At 53.6% G+C, this 27,047-nt stretch overlaps 1 protein-coding gene across 2 annotated transcripts in view; it reads right to left on the minus strand.

The window, feature by feature from the left end:
* Positions 1-27,047, minus strand: part of SMPD3 (sphingomyelin phosphodiesterase 3) — an 85,366-nt gene that overhangs the window by 11,223 nt on the left and 47,096 nt on the right. The window contains exons 1-3 of one of the 2 annotated variants that reach the window (XM_070263053.1): positions 19,939-20,071; positions 17,422-17,491; positions 1,861-3,399 (exon numbers count right to left, since the gene is read on the minus strand). In XM_070263053.1, coding sequence (XP_070119154.1) covers positions 1,861-3,186 — 1,326 coding nt within the window. In that variant the 5' untranslated portion in view covers positions 3,187-3,399; positions 17,422-17,491; positions 19,939-20,071. Of the gene's footprint in view, positions 1-1,860; positions 3,400-17,421; positions 17,492-19,938; positions 20,072-27,047 lie in introns of those variants that run through there. The other variant, XM_070263052.1, reaches the window with a different exon arrangement.

Raw genomic sequence — 27,047 nt, forward strand, 5'->3', positions numbered from 1 at the left:
AGGCACTTGGAAATGAAGAAGGCTGGCCAAGCGGGTCACGTTGCTGTGGGGCCGCCAACCCTCAGCTTGGGCTGAGAGCTGGGCAGAATGCAGCAGGCCTGATTGCTGCCCCATCTGCTGAGATGGGGAGAGAAGTGGCAAACCGGGTTTTATGCGAAATATCTTGATTTTTAAATGTTGGCCAACACAAGAAATTTCTTAATGGTGTGGACCAAATTAAATATATCAGCAGACCTGTTTTAGACCCAGGAGTTAGAGGGAGCATCAGCATTTAAAGGATGGGCAGGTGACAAAGAGCCCAGAAGGAACAACCAAAGAGGTGGGAAGAAAGCCTTCAGCAGAGGGGCTGTCTCAGGAAGACTGTTGTGACCCTGGTGGGCATGGTAGTTGGGCTGCCAGATCAAGGAGGGAGACGAGGAGGGGGGGTGTGTGGACTGGGGGAGGGGTTGAGGGGGTCCCTGGCCTTGAACCATCTGTAGAAGGGGGGCAGGAGGGAGAAGGTGAACCCCGCCCCACAAGCCTGAAAACATGTCCCCTCCTTCCCCAGAAAGTCACTCTGGCTGCTCAGACAAAAATATATCTGTGGAACAGAACGTTGATGAACCATATGCCAAAATGGGGAAGCTGGCTCTCCCGTAAGAGGAGTGCAGTCAATTTCACCATTTCAGGCTGTGAATGGAGAGCTAGGGACTCCAACTCTGGGCCCGCTGAGCCACACAAGAGCCACTGAGCACCTGAAGTAGGGGCCCAGGCCCGGGGTGCTGCCCTGGCTCCAGTAGGCTCCATGCAGACAGTCAGCCTGGACCTTCACTCCCAGCAGGTACTTGGCTGACAGGCAGCACTTTCCTGGACAGACTGAGAACGGTCAGAGCCGAGAGCCTCGCCACGCTGGGGCTTCCGCACTAACCACACTAGGCACCCTTGCCCCCTGCCCCCCTACACCTGGACCCCCTTCCAGGGGGAACCGAGAAGTCTTGGGGAAATTATGGAGAGAACCCACACCCACAGCAGCTGCTGCCTCTGGGGGCAGAAAACCCTGTTCTGTATCAGCTGGCCAAATGATGCTTCAGAAAATTCTGGAAACACCAAGAGCGGCTTTTGGATAGGGAACAAAAAGTCAACACTCTGAGCATGTCAGGCTCAGCAGAAGATAATGTGTAATGACCAAATTACCATGGTCTAAAAACTCCTCCAATTGCATCCAAATTAGCAGAAATAATTATGATTCACTTTAATTAGTGACTATGGAAGCGAAGCCTCGGGCTGGTGGGCAGAGTGCCTGGCATGGCAGATGCCTGACAGCCAGGAGGGAGAGGATGTTCCGGCCAGTAAGGCTGGAGGCCTAAGCAAGCAGGCATGGTAATGGGCCTGGGACCTCAGAGCCCTGCCTGCCCGCTGCACCCAGTGGTCTGCGCGGGTCTCCCCTCGTGTGAACCTCTGCTCCTTTCCAGAGAGGGGGCTCCCTGCCTCCTCCTACTCCCCGCTTACCATTGCCATGCCATCATCACCTGCACTGCCAGCACCAGGAGAACCTCCCAGCCTCACCAGTCCAGCTCCACTGCCCACCCTGTGAGCAGGCTGTAGTTGCCCCTGCTTTACAGGTGAGGAAATGGTGGCTCAGAGATCTGAAGAACTTGCCCAAGATAACCCAGCCAGGTCTGTCTGAGCCCAGACCCTTGGCTCTTGTCCCTGCATTCTGTTTCCCTTGTCCCTGAGCTGATGGCCCCCCAGTTCAGCTCCATGAAAGACCTTGTCTGCCTCCAGCCCTCCAAGAGAATGAGGACCCCGCCTGCGGCCCACCTCCCGCCGTGGCTCTGGGACCAGTTGGCGTGTGCCCTCAGGTGGGGTGAGGCCTCCTACCTTGAGAAACAGAGCTCCCTTGGAGGCCAGGCTGTCGGAGCACCGCCCATTGGGGTAACAGTGATAGGCCACATCCATGATGGGGTAGCGGCTGGCAAAGAAGAGGCCGCTGTTGAGAAACTTGAAGCTGCAGCAGCCTTGGCAGCCGTAGACCCCGACGTCGTACAGGATGTACTCGAAGTAGCCGTGCAGCTGGTCTTTCAACTTGGCGGCCGCCCGCTTGTCAAACACCTCCTGCAGGCACAGGAAGTCCAGGTTGGCGGGGAAGAAGGCCGAGACCTCGTGGTCAAAGGCCTCGTCTGGGTGCCGTCTCTTGCGCGCGGCCGCCTTCTTCACCACCGAGGCCTTGTACGGGAGCTTGCTGTTGGTGGCACCTGGCTCCCCGCTGCCGCTGTCCGCCCCGGCTCGCGCCTTCACCAGGGACTCCCTGGAAGCTGAGTGGCTGCCCAGGCTCCCCGAGTCCCCATCCCGCTGACTGTGGTTGGGTGTCTGGCCCCGTGAGCCCCCGCCGGCCCCATTCCTGGCCTGGCCCCCAGTAGCAGGGTCATCGGCTTCGGGAGGCCGGCCCCCCTCGTCACCACCGCCGATGCGCACGATGCAGGCATCCTCAAGGCTGCCGCTGTCGGCCAGCTCCCCAGAGGCCGGGCCGTTGGCAGCCTCATCACTGGGGTGACGCCCGCTGTCACCCTTGTATTCCACAGAGGCCGTCCTCTTAATGCTTCCAGGGACGGCCCGGGCCACGCCATCACTGCCCTGTGGTGACACCAGGCTGCTGAAGCTGGCCGCGCTGATGGAGGTGTTGGTGGGGGAATCAATGTAGATTTTGATCTGGGGCCGACTGGCCCCGTTGCGGATTCTCTGCCCAATCTCTTTGGCCCGTGCTTGGGTGTTAAAAACATTGTTGAGCCTTGCCAGCGATTCGGGAAGAAGGCAGAGGTTGGCTGTGGTGAAGCAGAAGCTTTTGCCAGGACCTGTCCCCTTCCATTCACTGAGCAGGGCTGCCCCACCAGCTGGACCCTTGTCCTCCAGCCGGGAATAGACGTAGGGCCGGCGGGCAGATTGCAGAGGGGACCAGAAGAGGAACCCAAGAAATGCAAAGGGCAGTGAGGCGACCAGGAGGGCCAGGTAGACAGGTGTGAAGAGATAGGAGCAGAGCAGCTGGAGGCAGCACCAGTCGTCCGCCCGCTGGCGCGTCTCGTAGGTGGTGGGTATGAAAGGGGCCAGAAGCCGGTCCACCAGCCAGTAGCATGGGAAGATGAGGGCCCAGGACACGGCGTGCAGGGCGGACAGACAGCTATTAGGAAAGGGGGTTGTGTACAAAACCATTGCAGCTCACTGGGTGCCGTGGCCGGCCCTACTACATGGTGTCCGTGGCAGCGCGGGCACTTTCCTGGGTGGGGTGGGCGAGTGAGGGGACAGCTGGAGGAGGGGTCACCTTCTGGTGAGGTGTGACTCTGGATGGTCAGTGGTGAGTGTTAGCCAGCCAGTCATGGTTCACCTCAGTGGGCCATGCTGGGCCACCCAGGCCTGCTGCAGAACCTGCAAGACAGAAGGGGAGGGGCTTCATTCATCTTTAAGAGGAGCACGTCGAATTCTGGGGCTATTGTTCCCACTCACTCTGTTCCTACTTCCTCCAACATAAGCAGGACTGTTCCAAGGACCACGCTGGAGCCAGCAGGCTCACAAAGGGGTGCCAGCACACCCTGTTTGCCTGTGTGTGTTTGGTTCTCTTGGAGTGAATAGCTTGGTGACATGACTGCCTCTAGCTGACCATCTTGAACTTGTAACCTAATTGCTTGAAAACCGGCCCAGAATTTCAGAGGAGCACAGCTTTGTGGGGCCTCAGCAGGGAGGCTGGGGATCCTAGAGGATGCCTGGGCCTGACACTGGCCTGGAGCAGCCAGAAGCCCATCAGAAGCCAGAGGCGGGTTTAGAACAGGCGAGGGGTGAGCCTGAGTCAGAGGAGCTGCAAACGTAGCCACCTGTCACCAAGTGCCCGCGAGGTCAGAATGGAGAGGGAACAAACTGCAAAGAAAATGGGCCAGAGAGGCCTGGGGTGGGTGGCAGTGTGGCTGGCAGGACCCCTGAGAGGAAGGCCCTCCAACAACGAGGCTGTTGCTGTGCCCCAGCCTGCAGCATCAGACCACCTCTGAGGTCCCACCCTCAGCGACCCCCTACTCCCATCCCTGGGGCAGAAATCCCTATCTGATGAGGATCCAGGCACAGCGTGGGCCTTACCAACTTCCAGAATGATCAAGGGTACCCAGTTACAGGGACTCTGATGATCCCTGAGACTTTTGGAGAAGCTCCCTGGGGCTTTGAGGGTTTGGCCCAATCTTCTCCCCTAAGCCCCTGAGGTGAAGCCCTAGAGCCCAGCCGAGGCCCACAGCTGCCAGAATGAGTCCACTCCAGGTCCTTGTCCCAGCCCGTCTGGGAGCCACAGTGGGTCTCAGAGCAGGCGCCAGGGCCCCGCCTAGGAGAGGACACAGGTGCACTTCTTGCGCTGAATGTAGAATCAATGAAAGACAAGAGTGTGGAGTGTTTACCCTGCCTCCAGGGACCCGCAGATGATCATTCTGTGGTGAAGCTTGTGTAAGCATAACCCAGAGTTTTCATTACCAGATCAGCTGGCGGATTCATTTCCTGCTGTCTCACAGATGCAGCCCTGCTCCTGCCCTGGCACCACGAGGGGTCTGTGTCTACATTGCCATCCATCCTGGGCCCACACCCTCTCTTCCTCCTGCCTCCCTGGTCATCTCAGCCAGGACCTGAGTGTCATCTGGGCTCTGCTCTCCTTCAGTTCCCACTTCCCATTGTCTTCTACCCATGCAAGCCCCCTGGAGCCCCTGCACTCACTCACTTTGTTGGTCTCCTCTCCATCAGACCATCCTCCACACGATGGCTAGACAGTCTCTGTCTAATCAGTGTCACAGATGCCTCAACCCGGCTGAAGCCTCGCTTGGTCCTTATTGGGAGGCCCGTCTCCTAGCGGGGCCTGCCAGTACCTGCAGCCACATCTCCTTTTGTGCTCACTTCCCACTCCCCAGGCTGTGGATTCCTGTCCATGCCCTGCTGTTTCCCACGTCTGCCCCTCGTCTAGCTTACCCCTTCTCTTCTAAGACTTAGCTTAGAAATCACCTCCTCAGAGAGGCTGTTTTGCCTCCCCTTGCCGGGTGGCTAAGACTCTCCGGTGGGGGCTCCCATTCCCCTTGTGCATGGCCTGGTCTCTGCAGTTCTAGATCATAAATTCTCATGGGACACGACGACCTCCCCAGCAGACCAAGAGCTTCTTGAAAGAAGGGGCTGCGGTGAGGGTGCTGTGGGTCCCGGGCTGCACCAGCAGGAGCTCAGGGAGTGGGTGCGTGAATGGAGGTCGATCTGTGCTGCCTCCGGGCCCATGGTGTGAGGGGTAGTTTCCATGATGCATGTCAGTCACCCAAGCGCACTTCCGCGGCCACCATCTCTGGGCTGATGTGGTATGGGCAGGGTGCTCACCCTGGACCAGAGCTTAAAGTCTGCAGATGAACCTAAGCTGGTGGCTGTGTCTGGTTCTGGAGAATGCACCTTTCACAAAGATTTTACTTTTTTCAGGGGAAATCGCTTTGAAGCAAACACTGGAAAGTTATAGTTCGGAGAAGCAGGTGTGTCTACTCAGACCACAGCCCTCGGACCAGGAGCCTGACCAGGAGCCGTAGGAAATGGCTCCTTCGCAGACAGCTCTGCGCTGGGCCTTGGTTAAATCCGGGAAACGTGACCTCTGCCTGAGAGCAGCAGGACCGTGTGGCTTTGCCTGGCTCTCTAGTCCTGCTTGGGGCAGGGCCCCTCACTCCAGGGTGAGCAATGAGCCTCACTGGCAAGGATGGTGGTTGGTGAGGCCAGAGGGCCGTCCACAGTGTCCCCTTCTCCCTGACATCCTGCCCTGGAGCCCCAGACGCAGCCAGTGGCTTTCACCACCTCCCTCACACCCAGCCCAAGTCCTGTCTCTGACGGCTAGGCCCTCGGTGGGGGGTGTCCCAACCCTAATGGCCTTGACCCTGAGGTCAGCTGCTTCAGGGGCCCTGTGAAGTCAGGCCGGGCTGCTGGGCTAGGGTCCTGAGACCAATTGTATAATGACAGTAACTGAAATTGGAGTACTTGTTCTGTCACCTCTGTGGCCCAGTGCTCATGGCTCAGTGCTCAGAGGGGCTGGTGGCTGTCCAGAGTCCTCCCATGCCTGCCATCTGACATACTCATTTGTTGTTTCTTTAAAATTCCAGCACTTTCATTTGAATTTAACCTGGAGTTGGGGTGACAGCCCTCTTGCTCCCACACAGGCTGATGGGTTTGGCTGCTTTTGGCACACAGTGTGTACATGTACAGGCACACGTCATTGTGTGGAGCCGCTGGCTTCAGACTGGCCGGAGTGAGAGCTACAGAAGAGGACACAGAACTGCCTGGACCAACTGGGTCCAGAGGAAGAGCCTGCAGGTCCTGTCCCTGTGGGGAGGGAGGGTGAGATGGGGGCTCCCAAGCCTCCCCAGCTGCCAGCAGCCCCTGGTTGGCACCAAGGTGCGAAGGGTAGGGGGTCCCAACATCACAGGGCAGCCCCCTTTCCAAGTCTCCCTTGGCCCTTTCCTCCTCATCTCTGTGGCCCAAGGTCACCAGCCCAGCCAGCACCATCTTTGCCTAAGCACCAGCCCTACCCCATCACTGTCCGCCTGTCCTCAGTCTCAAGCCACAGGCCCCAAACCCACAGTCTGCACGGTGGTCAGGAGCTTCCTAAACAATCTGATTGTATTCTTCCTTTGGTGGTCCCATTGTCTTGGGGGACAAAGTCCAGTCTCCCTATCTCCATCTAGGGGCCCTTTGTGCTCTTGCCTCCACCATCCTCTTTCTTCGCCCAGCCCCTGCTCCCAGCTCCTCTAGCACCTCAGCCGCGCACTGCTGTCTGACCTCCAGGCCTTTGCACCTGCCAGGCTCTCTGTCTGAAACTTCTCTCCTGCCTTGTCTGTCAGCTCCTCCTTCCCCTTCAGGGCCCAGCTGAGATGCCACCTCCTAAGGGGTAGTGTTCCTTGACCCACTCAGGGCTGCCTGTGATGTTGCAAATCCTCTCCATATTGTGCTGTCATCCTGCCAGGAACTGGATCTGGCTAATATCTGGGTCCCACAAATGAGCTGGGAACTCTATCAGGATCCGTGTCTGTTGCGTGGCTGAGTCCAGGGCATGGCCCTGAGTGTTTGTGGAGGGAAAGAACAAATGAAGAAATGCCTGATTGAGGAATGAACGGACCCTGCTGCAGCCTCAAGGGTGAGAGGTTGGGAAGCGGGAGCAGCTGAGGTTGTCCACCCCCGAGGAACACTGTCACACTGAGTCAGGAGTCAGGCTTGGCCAGGCCCTGGCTGTGAAGGCAGTTATGGGGAAAGGATTTGGGAGGAGCGGATCTGTTCTATTCATGTCATGCTGCCCTCTAAGCTGAACTGGCCTGTATTCCACCGGATGTCTGTCCATATGGGTCAGAGGTGAATGTGTTTGACTTCATAAGAGGCTTCCTGAGAGAAATTCCCAAACCTTCTGTCCTCTTATGTGGCTCGTCCCCACCACTGGCCGATCAGGGTTGGGATCTGCTATTAGCTGAGACAGGGCTACTAGGGGTGGGTAGGGCTCCCTCTTCAGCTGCCCTGTGTCCTCACTCCTGCTGTGGCCCCAGAAACCCTTCTGGGCAAGTTCACTCCCCAGCCCTGCCTGCAGTGGCAGTAAGTGGCCAGGCCTGATCTTTCTGCCTCCACTGGTCTGGTCACAGGAATGCTTTTGGTCCTCATTCAGGCATCGACGGGTTTGAGGTGGCTGTTAGCCCAGGGGGCCAATAGGCAGTGGTGGCCACCAGGGCAGTCCTCTAGAATGTGGCAGACCCAAGCGTCCCAGCCCTTCCTGCCTGCCGTCTTAGCCCTTCATGGCTATCCGGGGTCCCCTTGTCCAGAGACCTCTCCTGCCTCCCCTCCTGTACGGCCCTGGACAGGAGCCTCCGGGTGCTGCCCACCTGACCTGCTCCTGCGTGCAGTCCCTGCATCTACGCACAGAAGCTGCTGACGCAGTTGACACAGAAGGGATTGCCACCAATGGAGCCCGTTTCTAAAGCTCTGTGGTTAATTATTTTGTCTCAGAGAAATGAAAGGAGGGTAAACAAACAACAACACATTAATTAGTCTGATCTACACTTTCCCCATGAAAGAGGAGAGCGAGAGTTAAACATTGGAGGCTGGCAACTTCTCAGAGAACCCTAGAGTCCTCGGAGGGGTGGCAGGGCAGGATGTGGACACACAGGTGCCCAGCCTACACCCCGTCTGGGCCCTTTCTCTTGCCTGAGCCCCCTTGGCTTGGTGGGACATTGTGGGCGGCCCGGCCCAGGCTCTGTCTCCCAGTGAGAAACGCCTTCCTCTCCTCCATGCCCCTGTTCTCTGCTTCCGTGTCCTGGGCTGGCACCTTTGCCAAGCAGAGTCCACCATTGGCATCTCTGATAGGGCTGACATGCCCCTCAAGGGCTATGTGTGCTGAGCTGTCACCACACAACCCCGCAGGCTGGATTGCTCTTTCAGGTTCCTGTTTAAAGCCGACAATCACCCTGGATTTATCCCCTTCGCAAATCCTGGTGTGGCTTCAAGTGTTGCTTGGGATGCCCTCTGTCCCAATACCATGGTCTCCAGAGCTGGGCTGGAATCCCAGACTCTCTCAGATCCTCATGGTCCCTCCTGAGCCCTGGAGTCAGTGTGGGGGCTACACAGTGCCCCCAGGGAGGGCTCCCTGGCGTCAACCTCTCTGTCCCAGAAGTAGAAACCCCACACCCGCCCCCCTCAACCCCAGCTGCATTGCTCAACACTCAGCTTGGGCTCAGGGATCAGGCTGACTGAATGAAATCCTAGCACTGGAGTCAGGCTTGCTGAGCCTCTGTCTCATCATCTGTGACACAGGGATAGCAATACCTACCTCCCAGGGCTACCAGGAGGATTAAAGGGGGCCAGCCCACTCATATTGCTGGCCTGTTTCCCTCCCTACATGCCCCCAACCTGTAGGTCCTACCTGACCCCTGATGTTGGCCTCTATGTGCCCTGTTGGCTCTCTCTGGCCTGTGGATTCGACAGATTTTGAAGATGGGACAAGCTTGTTCTGTGTACTGTTCTGGGACAGCCTGAGCCCACCCACTGAACTTCCAGGCTCCTGAATGACCCACGGTGCCTTCAGATCCTCAGAATGCTGTCCATACTGTTTAGGCTGGGGCTGCTGGCCTTCACTAACTTGTTCCTTTCCCTGCAGTGACGACTGGACTAGGCCTGATTGTGACAAGGAGACTGGGCTATGGAGCCAGGCCAGACAGAGGAAGCAGAGAACTTCGCAGGTTGACCCAGGTGGGAGGGGAACTCACCCAGGGAGGTTTGGGAGCCCAGATGACCCTAAGTCCAGACAGGAGAGGAAGAGGTGGCGGGTCAGGTCCTGGGGAGGACCAGGTAGGTCACAGGCCTGGCCACTCCTGGGCAGATGTGGGACACTGATAGTAAGCAGCTCCACACCACAGGTGCTCCTGGTAGGTACTGATGATCTGAAGTAACCTGTCAATACCAAGACACCTAGTTGCTAACCTGTGACCTATAGCCACTACAGCATGGGGAGGGACTCAGATTGCTCAGAGGCCTGAGCTAAACCAAAGTCTCTCCCCCATACACTATCCTGAGGGCTAAGGGCCAGCTGATCTGCCATCACCCTGGGAGGGAATCTTCAGGAATAGGGGCTGGCTAGGCCTGGTCCTGTTTGCATGTTGAAGATAGGGGAGGTGGGTCCCCAAAAACCTTTGTGGGCAAGCTGCAGTGGACAGGACATCTGCTACTGGATGCCAAATAACAGTGGCACCAGGACAGCCATTCCTCTTCTCATCTTCCTGGGAAATGGACCAGGCGTGCCAGCTTGTACAAAAGACCTGCTGCACAGAGGCTCAAAGGGTCCTATGTGGGTGCTGACTTTGACTCTGAATTTCTCCTGCAGCAGGAAAGTGAGGAAGCCAGACTAGTTTTGCTAGCTGAGGCAAGCCCTGGCCCCTCTGAGAAAGCCCGTTCCATCTTGAGGGATGTTGGAGCCTTGGGGAAATTCTGGGAATTTGACGAGGGTCAGGAATTGCCCCATGTTGGGGCTAGGATGGGACCTGTCCCTCCTTGATGACCCTTCCATCTGGTCCTCATGTCTGTTGAGCCCTCTCTTCCCAGTAGAAGGGCTGGGAGTCCTGGAGCAGAGGGACTTCCTCCTATCCTCTTGGTGTCCATGGGTTCACGTCTTAACAGGAGCTGGGCCAAGCCCCAGGTTTCCGCAGGAAGGGCCGAGAGGATTACTCCAATCCAATACCCGAATATGCTTGCATCCGCTGGCAACACTGAGATTGGGCCGGCCCATTTCTGCCTGGATGCCTGCTGGGGAGGGGTTGGCATGGCAACGTGAGCTCTGAGCTGCTGAAACTTGGAGTCAACTCATCGCTGGGAGGACAAAAGAGAGACTGAAGAGGATGCCTTTCTGAGTGATGCGGGTTGGACAAACCCAGGCTAATCCCTGAAAGCCACAGAACTGGGGTCTGGGGTCTGAGGTCTGGCATGAACGCGTGTGCCGTAGCGGTGACTCCCACTGACACAGCTGTGCCAGGTAAATGCCTATTTACCCTTCTAGATCCAAAGCACCTGCCTCCTTTCCCTGACGCCCTCCCAAGCCCTCCCCTGCAAACCCCTTCACCAACTGTCCCTCTAATCACACATGTGTCTGTTTGACCACTGGGCCCCTACCACCCCTGGAAGCTCCTGATAGAGTGTTGGGCACCAACACTCATCTGCTCCACCTCTCTGGTTGTGGCAGACATGCTTTTGTCTGCCCTGCTCCAATCCAAGGGGAGGGCAGTGGGCCACCCTAGGTCAATTGGCACCACAGCTTCCTGACCCCAAGGAGAACGGTCATATGACCCAAGCTCTCCTTGGAGCTATTACTGGACCCATCAGGAAAGAGGTCTGCATTTCCTCTGAGATGGAAGCACTAAGAGTCTGAAGCCTCTGGAGCCTTCCTTGAGAGTGAATCTAATTCAGAGGCAAACAGACGTTAGGGCTGGAAGGAGAGAGGCCAAGTCCTGGTGACATCTGTTAGCTCCAATTTCCCTGTGCCTGAAGCCAACACAACTCCCAGACTTTCTAATTAATGAGTCAGCAAATTACCCTTTTCTTTGCTCTAGTCACTTTGAGTTGGGTTTCTGTCACTTGCCACCTTAAGGGATCCTATCTAAAAGATACGAGCTACAAGATCTTTCTAAAACTCAATTCTTGTCAGTTCCCCTCCTCTGCAAACCTGTGGTACCCCCTGGCGTGCCCACTGGACAAATAGGGCCCTCCCTCCTGAATCCTCGAAGGTTGGTTTGTGTGACCTAGTGCCTATGGTTTGTGCCCAGTGAGCATCCCTCAGGAGACAGCAGTGCACACAGTATGAGCATAATCTCTGGTATCAAACATGCCGGGTTCTGGTTGCTTAACTGACTTTCTGAGCCGTAGTTTCCTCATTTGTCAGGCACACATAACAATATCTCAGGGTCATGCAACAGATGATGCATGGGCAGCACTTAGCGGAGGCCCTGCCACATCTCTATTAATATTATTTTTATTACTATTACTACTGTTAATTTCCTTGCTGCAAAGGCTGTTAAGATACAGCTGGAGCCTTCAAAGTTTCCTCCTTGATTGGTTGGTTGCTAGACAAAGAAGGTGCCCTGCTTTCCCAAACAAGGGGCAAGGATGGTGCAGGGGATGTCGGGGCTCCGTCTCCTGGCAGGACTGTCTGCTGCAGGCTGCGTGTGCGAGTCCGAGTCACAGGCCTCTGCAGAAGCCAGGTGCAGGCAAAGGGGCCATAAAACTTTCAAAAAGAAACTTTCCACGGGAGCTATTAATGCATCATGTGGTTTCTGAGAATAGGAACAGGCTGCAAGCAGCTCTGTAGCACTCCTTCAATCAGCCAGCCTCGGCATTTCCATGTCAGAACTGAGAAAGCCCAGAGGAAGCCACGTCTTGCGTGACTGGAAAGCAAATCTCAAGTCAGGTTGGAGATGATTGTGCCAGGGCTGCCTGAACCAAACTAATGTTTAAAATAGCAGTACCACTGGGTCTAGGACCTTGTGCTACAGTGACATGGGGCAGTTGCCCTGAAAGCGTGGGCTCCATCACAGGAGGGGGCTGTGTTTGAAGATCTGGCTGCCCTACCCACCACTGCCTGCCATTCCAGAATCATCTGTTGGTGACTGAAAAAGGGGCCATTAAGAAGGCTGGATGGTGGCTGGCACCTAAATCCATACCTGAACCACCCTGAGCGGCATCTTCTCTCATTCCCACGGACCCCATATTATGCTCAAGAACCTGCCCATAGCCAGATCTGCCTGCCTAGAGTCTGCTGGACGCTGAAGCCCACAGGGCTCCTGCAGGTCCTGTGCTCCCACAGAGGCTGAGCCCGGGGTCGGGAGAGAGAGGCTGGGGGGTAAGGGCTTCCTCCATGATGAAAAGCAGGTCCCAGATCCCTCTGTTCACGGGGTCTTCTTCATATGGGCTTTGACAAGGCAGCTGCAGGGCAGGACTGGAGCAGGCAGTTGTGATTTCTGGAGGGGAGGCTTCAACATCCTTAAGCGAGGCCCAAATCCGGAGGCCGTGTGCCAACAGCTGAGCATCTCGATTGGCCTGGGCCTCCTACCTCAAGTGCTTTGAGCCTGCCCAGGTGCTGAGGTCTGTGCCTGAGCTGGGCCTCGCAAATAACCATAAACAGGAGATCCTAGAACTCCCTAGCAGGTCATATCACCTGTCTCAGGTGAGCTCTGTGGGTCTGCTGCATGACTGACTGAGTGCTAGCCCCCAGCATGCTCCCAGCTGGCCAGCGCCACCTCTGCCCTCCGGAGAAACCCTCCTTAGGGACAGAGAACAGGAGGAATCTCGCTTCTCTCAGGCTCTGCCCTTGAGGCTTTTGTCCCAGCAAAGTCCCTGCATCCCTGACACGAGGGCTGATGTTAATGGTTCATGAGCTGAACAAGGCTTGGAACATAATTTGCTTAAGAAGAAATGACAACATACTTTCTGTGGGAGTAGAACTTTAAATACAAGTCCACACAAATGGTAGGATTTATGCAGACCCAGCGTTCAGCTGCATTTCAAGTACCGCCTTTTCTCCTGGAATGGATTGGCCGACTGAGCAGTGTGTAGGCATTTCAACACACCAGAGAACACAGATGAAGACAACAAACCTTCCTAAAACAGAACAGACTTGCTAAAATTCTTCCGAAGAGAATCATTTCACATTCAGCCTAAAGTTTTCTATGCAAAGAACATTTAACAAACTGAGTCCTAGAGGAGAATTTATGTAGAGATTAAAAAGCCAATCAGTGCGAATGAGTAAATATAATCAGGCATCAGCATCTCACCAACCCCCCTGGGCAGCCAGGCCTGAGGGCCAGATTTCTGGACCGATGCTGGGTCTCACTCACCACTGAAGGCTGCGGCCCTTTTCCTGGGCCCTTTCAGAGACCTTGGACCCCAGGCCACTGCTATACCCAGGTTCTCCCTCTGCACACAGTACCACAGGAGCCCTTGGCTCTGAGAGAACCAGCCAGGAGAGCTCCTCCCCCTGAGAGAGGATGCCCCAGCTCAGGCAGAACCACAGGCTCCTTGCCTGGGGAGGCCTATGACCTGCCTGCAGGGTTGTGAAGTGTCTGCTCCAGAATGTATAACTGGGAAGGGATGGGGGCTGCTGGAGTCTGCTGCCCGGGGGGAGGGACTTAGAGCTTTATTTGCATAAGACAGTGAATTAGTCATTTGTCCACAGCAAAGACCAGTAGGGAAGAGCTCATGGTTGACAGGTGCAGGCCAGGGCTGATCAAGGGAAGGGGCAGGGGCGGGGCAGCAACTGTTCAGCTAGGAGGCTGAGGGCGCTTGGCATCCATTCCCTATGAGTCAGATGCAGCACCGTGACTGCTCAGGGTATTTGACAGCAAGGGCCCTGGGAATTTCTGGGGGCAGAGCCTTTGCTTTCTAGGTGCGTATATTTGAGTGTGGGGGTATCTTCCTAGAGGGTATGGAGACAGGAAAGTGGTGGGTGGTGGGTGGAGCAAGCAGGGAGCAAGGGAGGGAGGTAAGGTAGAGTCAGAGCGGAGAGTAGGCGCGAGGGAGGCGGAGTCACTCCGGAAGTCCTGTCTGCCAGCCGCGCCCTCGATGACTACAATGACCCCCATATCCCAGACTGCAGGCCTCGAGGAGATGCTGGGGGAGGAGCAGCTGTGGAAAATGGGCCTGAGAGCAGGATCTGATGCATTCACTTACAGTTTATCCCTGGTTGGATTTGTTTAACTTAAATGCTTAGAATGTCCGGTTAGCCTCCACCTACACCGTGCAGACCAAGCTAAGCTAGAGTGATCCTTCTGCTCTGAGCAGTGAGAGCCTAGTGCGTCCAGGCTGGGTCTGTCCTGCACTCTGGGAGGGCTGAGTGACCCTCTGGCTGGCTGGGGATCTGGGCAGCCACCCAGCTTGACGCTACTGGTACCACCCCCACTGTTAGACAGAAGGTGGGCAGGCAGTCTCACTGGGCTTTCTGGTAACGTTTTGGGAAGAAAATTTCCAGAACAGAGGTCAACACCAATGAGAAAACAGTCTGTGCAGTTTCAATCAGATTTGCTTTAAGAAATAGGCCCAACAGGAGGCTTAAGCTGCTTGATCCTCATCTGTCCCTCAGCTCTCTGCCCCTTGGTCTCCGGCCACTGTCCTTCTTGTTCCCTTCCAGCCCTTGGGACTGCTCCTTCTCAGAGCCCTTTGTGGTCCCCTTCTCCCCTGCCTACCCCTAGCTGGACCTTCCCCTGCCTCTTCTGTCTTAGATGATCCCTCGCAGGTCATCTATTCCCAGGTGACGGCCATCCCAGGTGTCTCTCCTGATCTCTGACCCCATGAATTTGATTGAAAACTCTCTATCTTCCCCTAAAAGTTCATCATTCCTCTTCCTCCACTTCCCCAATACCAGCTGTCTCCTGAGTATTCCCTGGGTCCTGGGCTTCCTCCATACCTGGCCTCCTGTCACCAGCCCACAGTTCTGCCTCCCTATCCCGTTGTATCCATTCCCACAGCCATGCCCAGTTCAGACCTCGCCCTCTCCCACCTGGACACTGCAGCAGCCACCACCTGGTCTCCCTGCAACTGGTCTCCCCTACACTGGTCCACATGGCAGCTGGTGGGATCTTTCTAAACTACACATTGGACCACATTGCTCCCCTGTTAAGCTCTTCAGTGGCCTCTGCTGACCCCAGGATGATGCATCTGGCAGGGGAGGGCAGGCTAGGCCCGGCAGCCTGATCACTCTGCATCCCCTCCTACTTCTGGAGTCCCAGAGGTCCCTGACCTGCATACTTCCCCACCACGCCCTTCTAGACCTCCATGCCTTTGCTGGGGCTGTTCCCTTGTAGCCCTCATCTGTCTGAAGGAGTGAGGCCTCAGCAGCGGGGTTCAGGGTTCAGAAGTCACAATGATGGTCTCTTCACCAAACCCCAGCCCGTCCCCTACTCTATGGCCCCAGGGATAACTAAAGACCTGTGGCCTGGCTCAAACAGACCATTTCTCTCTTGACAGCTGGTGGTGTCTGTGCATTTACTGCATGTTTGCAGTCTGCACACCAGAAAGGTGACTTAGCCCCTTACACCTTCAGCTCTACCAAGCTAGAAACAGAACTGAGAGAGAGGAGGCGTGAGCAATGTTGGCCAGTTTCATCCCTCAAAACAAAAGGAGGGAGGGCCTTATGTGTGTGGCCCTATGGGGTGTCTCTGTAGGACCACAGACCCTGCCCACATAGCCAACACTAGCAGGCTTGGAACTCTAGGGGTGGAGCGTAAGGTGTCACCTCCCACTTCAAGCTCCAGTCCCGGGGAATGCGGGTTCTGTTTCCCATCTCTGAGGCCTGTGGCCCCTTGCAGACACTCTGTATTTTATGCTATCACTTGACCCTAGCTATGTGTTGGGCACATGGTAGGTAGATAATAGGAAACCCTGATCACTGACTGACAAGTGTCAGCCCTGCCCTGTGCAGACCTGGAGTAGAGCCAGAGTGACTTCAGCAACCCAGCTCATCTGGGGCCACCTGAGGCCTGCTCAGGACCTCAAACTCATTTCCTCCCCACCTTCCATTCTCTCTCCCTGTGTGGTGGGGGTACAGCTATGATCCAGTCCATGGCAGACATGAGGGAGACTAGAAATGAGCATCAGAAAGACCGTACTAACAGATCCAGCTCTCGGGGACATCTGAGCAGATGTTGCACAGCACACACCTCACAGAATGTGCTCTTCACATCAGTGGTGCATCTACACTGTACAACCACCCCAAGTGGGTACTGTTGGCCCCATTTACAGATGAGAAAACTGAGACTCACAGAAGTGAATGGCAGTTCCTGATAGGCGCATCCAGGTCACCTGACTCCAATTTCCCTTTCCTCACTACCTTTCTCATCAAGGCTGAATACGAATGATATGCAAACATATTCAAAATTTGTAAATGAGCACTGTCCAGAACCAAGCCCCTCAACCTCCAAGACAAGTTTCTGGAGGAAGCGTTACAAAGTCCCCACATTACCCCCCTTGTCCTGGCCCCTCAATTCCCACAAAACAAGATCCTCACTCCTTTTTTCCAGCCCCCTGAAGGTTACATTTGTCACCCACCCCCACGGTGCCCTTAGTGAAGACCCCAATAACCTTTCCCCCTCCCTGTGGACTGCTGGCCTCCTCCACCTCCTCCTCTGTTCTTCCATCCGGAAACCATCACCTTTGACCCCCAAATCTCCCTACTCCCAGCGTGGTGACCTCCCCAGCAACCCTGAAAACATTTAATTCGCCAATATTTGGGAGGGAGCTGGTTCTTATAATGGTCTTGCTGTCCTGGCTCCAGGACTGAGGTTTCCAACTGTCGGGGGGGGGGGGGGGGGTGTCACTGTGTTGCTGGTTTCTGCTTTTATTCTTGAGAATGGCCCAGTAGTTTGAATTATTTCTCTGGGATGGATTCAAGAGCAGAATTATGAGGTAAGCCTTAAAGCTTTGGTACATACTGTCAAATCATTTTCCACCAAAGTTGTTGGAGAGTGCCTGTTTCATAGCCTCCTTACCAGCCCGGAGTTTTAGCATTAATTTTTTTTTTTAATAGTTTAGCGGGTAATGATATCTGGTTGCATTTTCCAGTATGTTTAAACTGTATTCCTTAATTTAAGTGTCACTTCAATCCTTTTCCTACATACTGAAAGAGTTTGTATTTTCTCCACAGATTTGCGTGTGTCAGACACACGCCCTCTGCTAGCATTGTCCTCCACATGCGGGCAGGTTCAGAGTAGGACCAAACCACCTGCCCCAGACTGCTTACGCCAGAGCTGTGTTTCAAACTTTTCAACCAAACAGGAGAACCTTTTCTTAAACAATCTCACACAGCACCTCTTTATATAAAACATTAATAAGTAGGCTACGAGGGGAGGCCTGGAGCCCCGCCCCCTCCCCTGGTTCCAGGAGCCCCTGTCTTACCTGAGGATGGGCCGCTGGGACCTTCTTGTCCTTCTGTCTGAAGAGGGGGCGTCACTGTGGAGTCAAGGACCTGAAAGGAGATAAGCAATTCACAGAGGTGCCCGGAACTCAACCGAGCAGCCCAGTACAGGTGAGCCAGGTACAAAGACCAAGGGGCCCCACCTGCGCCAGAGTCACCGCCACACCCTCCAGGTCGCCAAGAAGAGGGTGTGGGCCCGGTTGTCCCAGTGAAGAAAGTGCAGCCAGAGGCGGTGGGGGCGGAGGTTTGTGTGAGAGACCTGGACAGGCCCCGGGGGTAGGAGAGTTGACAGGTCGAGAGGACTCCGCAGATGGGAGGGCTGAGACCTCCACGTGGACAGCTGGACCCAGGCTAGGCCGGGGATGTGCGGGGTGAGGGGCGAGGAGGGGCAAATTCAGAGCTGCAGCCGCGGGGCTTGGGTTCGATCTGACAGGCAAAGGTAGAACAATCAGACCTCTCCCCAGGAGCTTCGCGTAATCTCAGCCTCGCAAAGATACCGGAGGTGGGGGGTTGGGGGTGGGAGAGATCAGCCCAGGCCTGGGACGAGGGACAGTGGCTACTGGGACATGAGTGGGGTGAGGGACAAAGTCGTGCTGAGAGGCAGAACTAGAGGGATTTAGCAGCAGAAAGGGGGAAGGTAACAGGCTGGCAGAGGGGAGACTCAGCCGGGACATTTTGTGAACACAAGGGGATCTTTGGAGGGGACGGTTGGGGGGACACTCGTGTGAGCGGAAGCCTTAGGACGCTATACCACCAGCTCCCCGCATCTCTTGCAGACCCAGTTGGAGGATCCGCTGCCCCAGACACTAGCGCCGCGGAAGGGTTCTCACGCGGGGTCCCGCTCTCTGGCCCCGCCCCGCCAGTCTAGCCCCGCCTCTGGCCTCAGGTGCTGGCCCCGCCCCCCATTTCTGGCCTGGACCCCTGGATCTGCGGCGCTGCCCGGCCTCGGCGCTCCGGCCCCGGCCCGCTGGTTCCTGGCCTCACGAAGCTCTCCGACCGCGCCCCCTGGCCTCAGGTGCTGTCCTGGCTCCTCAGTCCCGCCTTCCAGCCCCGAGTCTCCTCCCGACTTTCCAGCCTCGTCCTTGGCTCCTGGCCTCACTCCCTGGACTCAGGCCCAGAAAGTTGAGCCCTCGACCAGGACCAGCGCGGCCCCATTCGGCGCTCTTTGGTCCTCCACCTTCTCAAGCCAGTTCTGCTGCCCGGCCCAAAGTCCTCTAACCACCTCAGCAGCCCGAGGCAACCGTTACTCCCCAGGGTCCCTTTGGTTCAGCCCGTCCTTTAAATTTATTTCTCACATAGCCCAAACTGTTTCAGAAGAATATAAAATTTAAGTTCCAATCCCTCTGCCCCCAAGCCAAAGATGTGGCAGAAGGGCTGGCAGGAGTGTCTCCTCACTTGGCAAACACTTGGCTCTCTTCTGATAATGGAGCGTTGAAAAACTCGAGCCTGGGTTCTAGTCCTGGGTCCGCGATGCGTCAGCTGAATGGTCTTGGGTGAATCATTTAGCCTCTGAGCCTCAGATACTCCCTCGCAGGTAACATTAGGGGTCACAGGACCAAGTGAGTGTGGGTACTTGCTGGTGCCAGATCAGGGTGGGAAAAAGGAAGACAGAGTCCCTCAGTCCTCGCTCCACACAAGGTGACCTGTGTTCCCCTAGGGGCCCTTATTTCCTGGTGGACACTCTGGCTTGTTTCCTCTGAGTTAGGCACCTGGCAGGTATCCCTCTCTACCCATAGCCTGGGGAGCCCAGCCTGCTGGGAGGTCAGAAGGTGACGTGCTGTCCTGGCCTCCAGGAGAGGTCCTATCTCCTGTACCCGGGATGCCTGCCTCCTCACTGTTGGTAGGCTGATGACCTGCATGAATCTCTGTCCCTCATCCTCTTGCTGGGCTAAGCTGACCTTGGACAAGAGGCTGGCAGGCATCTGGAAGTGGACGTGAAGGAAGCAGGCCCCTCCTGAGCCATCCGGCCTATAGGACTCTCAGCCCCCCCCTGCCCTCTCTCGGAGTAGGGAGGAGCTCACTCCTCATCTCTCAATGAGAAGTTTGTCAAGGGGGCGTCTTTGTCCTCAGGCGTTCCCCAACTGTCCCCCACCAGCTGCACAGCCTCTCTCCCCTACCAAACTCTTCTGAAAAATCCCCTGTGTGGTTTTTGAAAATAGAATAAATGACAGGAACTGACTATTTAGGGAGGGGTTCCTGAGGGGAAATGGAATCTCTTCAACCTTGAAATTACAGGACCTTTTCTTTTGAGAAAGGAAAAACATGTCAGAGCATTGATATTCTGAGCCAGACCTTGTTTTGAAATATGCTCTCCTCTGTCCTTTCACAAACTACAGCCTTTCTCCCTCTTTGAAAATAAGATCGCACCAAGTCAGGGATTAGAAATTGGAGAAATTCAATCAGAGCCTCCCTCTGCCAGTACACACCTCGGTACACTCCCGGGCGAGAAGAATCAGTTCCCACTACAACCCAGCTCAGCATCATCATTCAAAACGCACCGGTAAGAAGTGGTGAAACAGAAGGACCTTTCATCCCCGAGTGAGCGAGCAAGGCCTGCAGTGCTGCTCTCCTAGTTCCGGAAGCTGGTGGTGCCTGGGCCCAGTGAAGTCGGGGCCTCTTGCTTAAATAGGCAGTGGGAGTGGGGCAGGGCGAGCCTAGGGGGCGGGCATGGAAAGTGGGCCATTTACCCAGCACAGCAAGGCAGTGTCTGCGGAGCCAGCAGTGGTCCTAAGCACGCGCCTGCCTGCTAGTCCACCAGGAGCCTCAAGCCCACAGTCCCCTAGACCACAGACCAGCACCTGGGGTGACCCGTGATGGACGTGCAGTTCCAAGTGAGACCACGTCCCTGGACACACGGAGCTTGGTCCGTGTTCCTGGATGCCTCTACATCTTCTGAAACACAGCCTGTACAGCAGAACCAGCTACAGAGTTGGGCAGATCTGTTCCCTAGATCAGTAAGTAGTGGCCTCAGGCAGGGCATCTCTCCAGGCCTCAGTTTCTACTTTCTTGAGATGAGGATAATAATACCAACTTTCATAGGTCAAGCAATAATGTTTGCAAAAGGCCTGGCACCTAGGAGGTTGATTTATTTATTCAAATGGTGATGCTGGGGCCAGATACCTTCAACAAGATTCAAGCCCAGAGAGGTCTGGTAACATATGCAAAGTCACACAGTCCTCTGCTGAGTGTGCTGGTCAGACTTCATGCAGACCTGAGACCAGGTTGGGTTGGCAGAAGCCCCTTGAGGTGAGGGTGGGGAGCAGCTGCTGGCCTTGGGGAAAAGTCTTGACTGAACTGTGGTAAAGGAATTACCGTTAGACCCACAACACCAAGGGAAGGGAAGAGGCATGGCTGGACAGGCTTGTTCAGATAGCCTGTCTGTGTGTTTGGTTGAGACCTTAGAGGAGGTGCAGAATTACCCTAAAGTACCTGCTAGGGATGACTGGAGAGAGGAGCTGCCCCCGCCATCCCCCGAATTCATGTGTTGAAGCCCTAACCCCATAGTGTGGCTATATTTGGAGATGGGGCCTCTAAGGAAGTAATTAAGGTTAAATGAGGTCAGAAGGGTGGGGCCCCCCGATCGGAGAGCTCCCACCTCCTCGCACATGCATGGAGGGAAGGCCACGTGAGGACTGCACCCTAGGAAGGGAGATCTCACCAGAAACTAAATCAGCCAGAACCTTGATCTTGGACTTCTACCCTCTAGAACTGTGAGAAAATAAATTTCTTTTGTTTAAGCTGCCCAGTTTCTGATATTTAGTTATGGCAGCCCTAGCAAACTAATACAAATGGATGGGATCAAGAGGTGGCTAGGGAGCATGGAAAAGGACCGGGAATGAATCCAGAGCTTTCCACTTCAGCAACAGTATGGGCACTGAGGTCGATCACTGGCCAGGGGTGGGGTGGGTAAAGGGTTGTGGTGTTGAGGGACATATGCCTGGATGTGACCATGTGGCAGTGGGATATTCAGACCCAGAACTCAGAGGAGAGGTCTGAGCTGGAGCAGGATTTGGGAATTAGAGTGTAGGTGAAGTTTCAGGAGTGGTTACATTCTGTTGATCATTTAGTCTTCCTTTTTCAATTGGTCCATTCTGATTCTAATGTCTTGTTATATCAGCTTTTATCCTTTATATTTTTGTAAAAAGTCAGACATTATCTTTTGCTTTAAAAAGTACATTTGTGCTTTTTTCTCCCCTATTTTTAAATAACTTTATTTTCTTCTGCTTGCGTAGAGCAAGTCTTGTTTAGGAGCATAACTGATACGTGGTTAGAAGACACGTGTGGTTAGAATTGCGCATTTTTTCCTGAGGTTCATCTTGTCTTTACTATTTGTGATGTCGGTTCCCTTGTCATTCTTATCCAATTTCAAAAGAACATATCTTCCTTCACTTCAGCATGCCAGATAATTTATCATTCAAAATTTTAGCTAGCAAATTCTTATTTCTTTCTCTTAAACTTGAAAGTCACAGAGTGTGTACTTCATTTCTAGGCTGAGCTGTTTCTTCATCTCTGAAAACTTTTCTTGTATTATTTCTTTCCTGATGTTTCCTTCAGCATATGCCTCATCTCGTTCATCTCTCTCTCTCCTGTTTTAGGGCTCTGACACCATTCCCATTTTCCAAATCAGTTATTTACACCTCTGGTTATTTTCTTCTGGTTTGATGTTTTACTTTATCGTCAACACCATGATGTCTTTGTTCTATTGTTTCAGTTATGCCAATTACTACTTCCAGATGTTTTTCAATTCTTTTATAGTTTTCACCATGGACTTATAGCCATTTTTTGTATCTGTTCCTGGTAGTAATTTTTTTGGTCATTTATTTCTTTCAAAGTAATTATTGCCCAATTCATCTTATTTGTTCCTGATTCCATCATTTAAAAAACCAATGAATTTACATTTATTGAGGGCCTACTGTGTGCAGATACTGCTGTTCATTACTTCGCCCTTGTGGCATCCTGCTTCCCTTCTAAGTTTAGTGTGGCACAATTCTGCAGTTAGAGCTGCTTTGAGGGAGGTTCTGATTAACTAAGATTTATTCCCTCTTGTCCCCAAAAAGCTTTAAGGTGACTTAAACTGTGTTCTATGTATAATATAATGAAGTCTTTTTTTCCCTTTCTTTTTGTTTTTTTAAAGCAGTGAGGGAATTAGGGCTAAGGGAAAATAAAGGTAGAAAAGGCAAGAAGCGGCCACACGGAGATAGGAAGACAGAGTGAGGGGAGGGCCTTTGTTCTGATGGTGGCCTCAGGTGGGCACAGAGAGGACATGTCTTATGATTGAGGCCTGTCCTATTGATTTTTGTTGAGGGTGTTGAAATGACCCTTTGTTTTAAGGTTCTTCCTTGTTTTTTTTAAATTTTTAAAAATTTTGTTTTAAATTCTTACTTGAATGGCTGCAGCACAGAAGAGGCCCCCATGGTGTGAGTCACTCGGCAAGCCCCCTGGGTGGGGAGCACTTTTTTTTCCCCCAGTTGGAATGGAATTGAAAAGAAATAGAGGCAAGATACACTCGTGACGATGTGGGCCAGCTGCACATAAACGGTGGAATATTTGCCTCCTGCTCATCTTCCAAAAGTAAGTACTGATTGAGCGACTAATTAGCTGTGTTCTTCAGGTGCTCTGAATCAGATAGTTTCTTTGTTTTGGGGTGGCAGGTGTAATCTGGGTGAGAGGAAGGCTTCTTGGGGCTCTCTGTTCCCACAGAACTCCAGAGTGGCCTCATTTCACTCCTCTCAGGAAACAGTGTTCCGAGTGACAGATTGATTGGTGTATGGGTGGTTACCAAAAAAGAATCTATTTTATTAGCTGTTTGTCTTGCAAAGTGAAATCGTTTTTTAAAACTTTATCAAAATGTCATTGTCCCAGGGTTTAAGAACGTGCCCTCTGGCTTTGAGGGAAGATCCACAGATCCCACAGGTAAAGAACCGTCACATCAGGGTCTCACTGGAGCTTGAGCGATGAGCTTGGCAGTGGCTGCCCAGCCCGAGGCTCTCTCAGGGTGGGGTGGAGGGCCCCCAGGGGCAGCTGGGCATCAAAGCCTCATCCTGGTACCTGAACTGTCTTTTTTCTTTTTTTTTAATGCATCACGAGAAATAAAAATCTAGAGATTCATATACATCGAGACCGTGTATTGGTATCTTTGCTTTTCTGTTTGAGGAGGAAATAGAAAACATTCCACTTCCTCATTCTTTTAGATTAAAAACAAGGAAATATATTAAACAATTAAAAGGTATTTAGTTTCCTAGTGATGGCAGTTAAATAAGAGAGAAAGACCAGGGGAGACTGAAGGCAGTGGAGAAGGCAGGGGGCGGAGTCCTGTCCCCGAGGTCCCTCAGCTCTGTGCCAGCCGCACCTTCCCTGCTCCAGCTCCAGAGCTGTCAGCCTCGGAGGGCCCAGCCCCCATCAGTCAGTTGGGCAGAGGCCCCTCCCCCACCTTCAACCTGTTCTGTTCAGAGTCAAGGCCAATCATTCCTAGCTCTGAGGTCTGTTTCCAGTCCCTGCTTTCCTATCCGTCACCTTCCCTTAGGGCTCCTCATTTCTTGCCTGCACGATTGCACAACCATCAGCCCTGCATTTAGGACTCCCTGTCATGCTCCATGTCCAAACCTGTGATCCCCACTATAAGCTGCTCTGAGTTCATTCTGCCCTTGTCCAGCATCTCCAGATCTCCCTCCACACACAGAACAAATCCCTCTACCTAGCCTGGCTTGGGGCCCTTGGTGATGGGGCCCTGCCCCCCTCAGCCTTATTTCTACCTTTCCCTCCCTCCCATTGCTTCGTTCTGATGGCCCTAACCTCTGGCTTTCATCTTTCCTGGAACATGCCATGCTCTTTCACGCCTCCATGCCTTTGCACATGCTGTCCCCTGGGTCTGGACTACCCTCCCCAGTCTGTCCACCTGGCACCCATCCTCTCAGGCTCATCTCTACAGCTATCAACCTCATCCCCTCAATCGCACACCCACTGGGCTTTGTACTGGCAGCGTAGAGTGCCCCCTGAGCACAGAGCACAGAGCCCAGTCCCGGGGCATGAAGGGAACCTTCGCGGAATTAATAAAATGGTTTCTAGCCAGGCCAGAGTGTCAGTCACCAAAAGGTTCAATTCCTTCTGTACATACTGGGTGGCACAGCAGGAGTTATGAGAAAACTGCTCCCAATTGTTTGAACATCAATTAGGCTGCCTTGTATAAAGGGAGATATGCAAAAATGTAGCCTTAAAGGCTAAGACTTGTGTGAACTCACATGTGTGCAGTGGTAGAACCTACAGCTTTCTGTGATCATCATCATTATCATCATCATCGTCATCAACATTTTTGGGGCACTCACTGTGTACCATGCACTGTGCTAAAAGTGTTGCATGCACAACCTCTTGTTTAACCCTCTAAACAGCCTGGGAGGTTAGGTGTTATTGTTCCCATACTCAGAGAGGAAAAATGAGGCATGGGGAGGTTAAGTGACTTGTCTGGAGTCACATACCTAGAGAGCAGCAGAGCTTAGACTCTGTGGTTGACTTACCTGTGGCCCCATCCTGGTTAGCGTTCCAACCTCCCTGGGTTCCCTGATGCTCAGGAGGCACCCACAGGCAAGGGAGGAACACCTCAGGGGTCTGGGAAGCCTTGTAGCCACCTCTTCCCCTCTTTGCTGCTACTCTCCTCTGTCCCAGAGGGATTTGAGGTGGATGCTGCCCCGCTATTTGTCCTTAACACCTGAGTGTGAATTGCTCCATGGTCTGTTGTCTTGAATGTCTGTCTGGGCAGAGAGCTGGTGAGACTTGGAAAGTTTGAACCAGCAGGAGCCAGGTGGAGTTATTGTTGGGGGGCTGGGGAGGCAGTGGGGGGACACCCTGGTCAAGCCCCATCGTCTCTCACAGGGGTCCTTCAGCCTTGCCCTCATCCATTCTCCACACAGCAGACAGAGTGATCTTTGTACATGCAAACCTGAGCACCCTCCCAGCTTAAAACACTTTCACGGCCCCCAGGATAAAATCCATGCCCTGAGTCCACCATCCTCTCCTGTCTCACGCTTTGCCAATCTTATCCTCCCCTGCGTGTGCCTCCAGAGCCCTTCCTACTATTTCCTCCCGTGGTCCCTGGTCAGGGCAGGCCCTTCCTCACGCTGTCCCCTAATACTGGAACCCTTCGCCTTGCCTGGCTGGCTGCTCCTCACTTTCAGGTCTCAGCCGAAAAGTCTCTTTTTCAGAGAAGCCTTCCTGATCTCCCCTTGAATTCAGTATTAGGGCCTCCTGCAGGGAGTACCCCTTGCTCTGAAGGGGAGAAAAATATGCCACCCCAAAATATGCCATTTTGGCATATCGATTATATCGAATTAAAGTTATTTAAGAAAGAACTGGTGCAAGAAGGACACTTTGACCCTCCTTTGTCCCCCTGAAAGCAGAAAATAAACCTCTCATGTGAAAGGTACCCTTCCTGTACCAGGAGGGTAGAAGACAACCTTATCACCAGAGAGGGAATTCAAGGCTGAGAAGGCGATATAAAGAAATCTTATTACTTCCTCCCTAATTTACTACCCCAAGCCCAGACTTCTTTGTCTTGTTAATTCTTCACAAAGCTATTGCTTCTTTATCTAAAAGGTATTAAAGCTGCCTGCTTTGGTCACTTCTTTGAGTCTCATATTTTTATGGGCTCCCATAAGTATGAAATTAAATTTGTTTTTCTTCTATTAATCTGTCTATGTCAATTTAATTATTAGACCAGCCAAAGAACCTAGAAGGGAAGGAAGCAACATTTTCCTTCCTTCCCTCCAGCTCCCAGCCCTGCCTCAGCAGTGAGCTTTGGAGGGGTTGAGACTGGGGGTCACGTGTCAGACAGTCCTGGCCACCAGCATACAGACAAGGCCGTGGGGAAAACAACTAGGGGGAGGAACAGGCCCCAAATGCAACCCTCCAAAAGGAGAGGCCAAATCTGGTCCTGGGATGCTGGGGCCTCATAAGGAGGGGAACCGTCGAAGAGGCAGGCAGGTGCCTGGCATGTGCCAGGGCTGTGGACGCGTGGACCTGGTGCTGAAGTCACAGCTATGGATGCCTGTTCTCAAGGAGGGCAGGTGGAGGAGGAAAGGGGCTCAAGGACAGAAGCCTGGGACTCGTCCCGTTTTTGGCTTGGTGCGGAAAGAGGAGCCAAAAAGAGAAGGCAGAAGAACGCAGAAAAGATGGCTAAAATATAGCACTGTTTTTATTTAGTTCTCAGATAATCTTACTTTTTTTCTTTTTCACTTAGAATAGCTGGAAAAGGAGGGCCCTACGTGGCAGTCCCTGGGACGAGAAACCATGTGTCAAAGCTGTTGCTGAATCCTTTGCTCTATTTTTACCTTCCTGACACTACCTCTTTGAGCCGGAGGAGGGATCCTGGCCCGAGGCGGCCCGAGCCGGCGTCTCCGAGGCAGATGTGGCCAGCCCTCACCTCGTTCTCCAGAAACCACCAAAAAGCCGCTTATTCACTTCTCTTGACCAGAAATAAATGCATTAGACAAATGTTCTCAGGCAATCTTGAGGGATGTGAATACAAAATTAGCCCATAAATTACTTTTGTTTCTTTTCCTCGGCTCAAAGTTGGCTTTTTTGTTCACATTAGTTACATTAAAATTGGACAGTAATT

This window comes from Equus caballus, chromosome 3, assembly GCF_041296265.1.
Source record: "Equus caballus isolate H_3958 breed thoroughbred chromosome 3, TB-T2T, whole genome shotgun sequence".
Classification (NCBI taxonomy): Eukaryota; Metazoa; Chordata; class Mammalia; order Perissodactyla; family Equidae; genus Equus; species Equus caballus.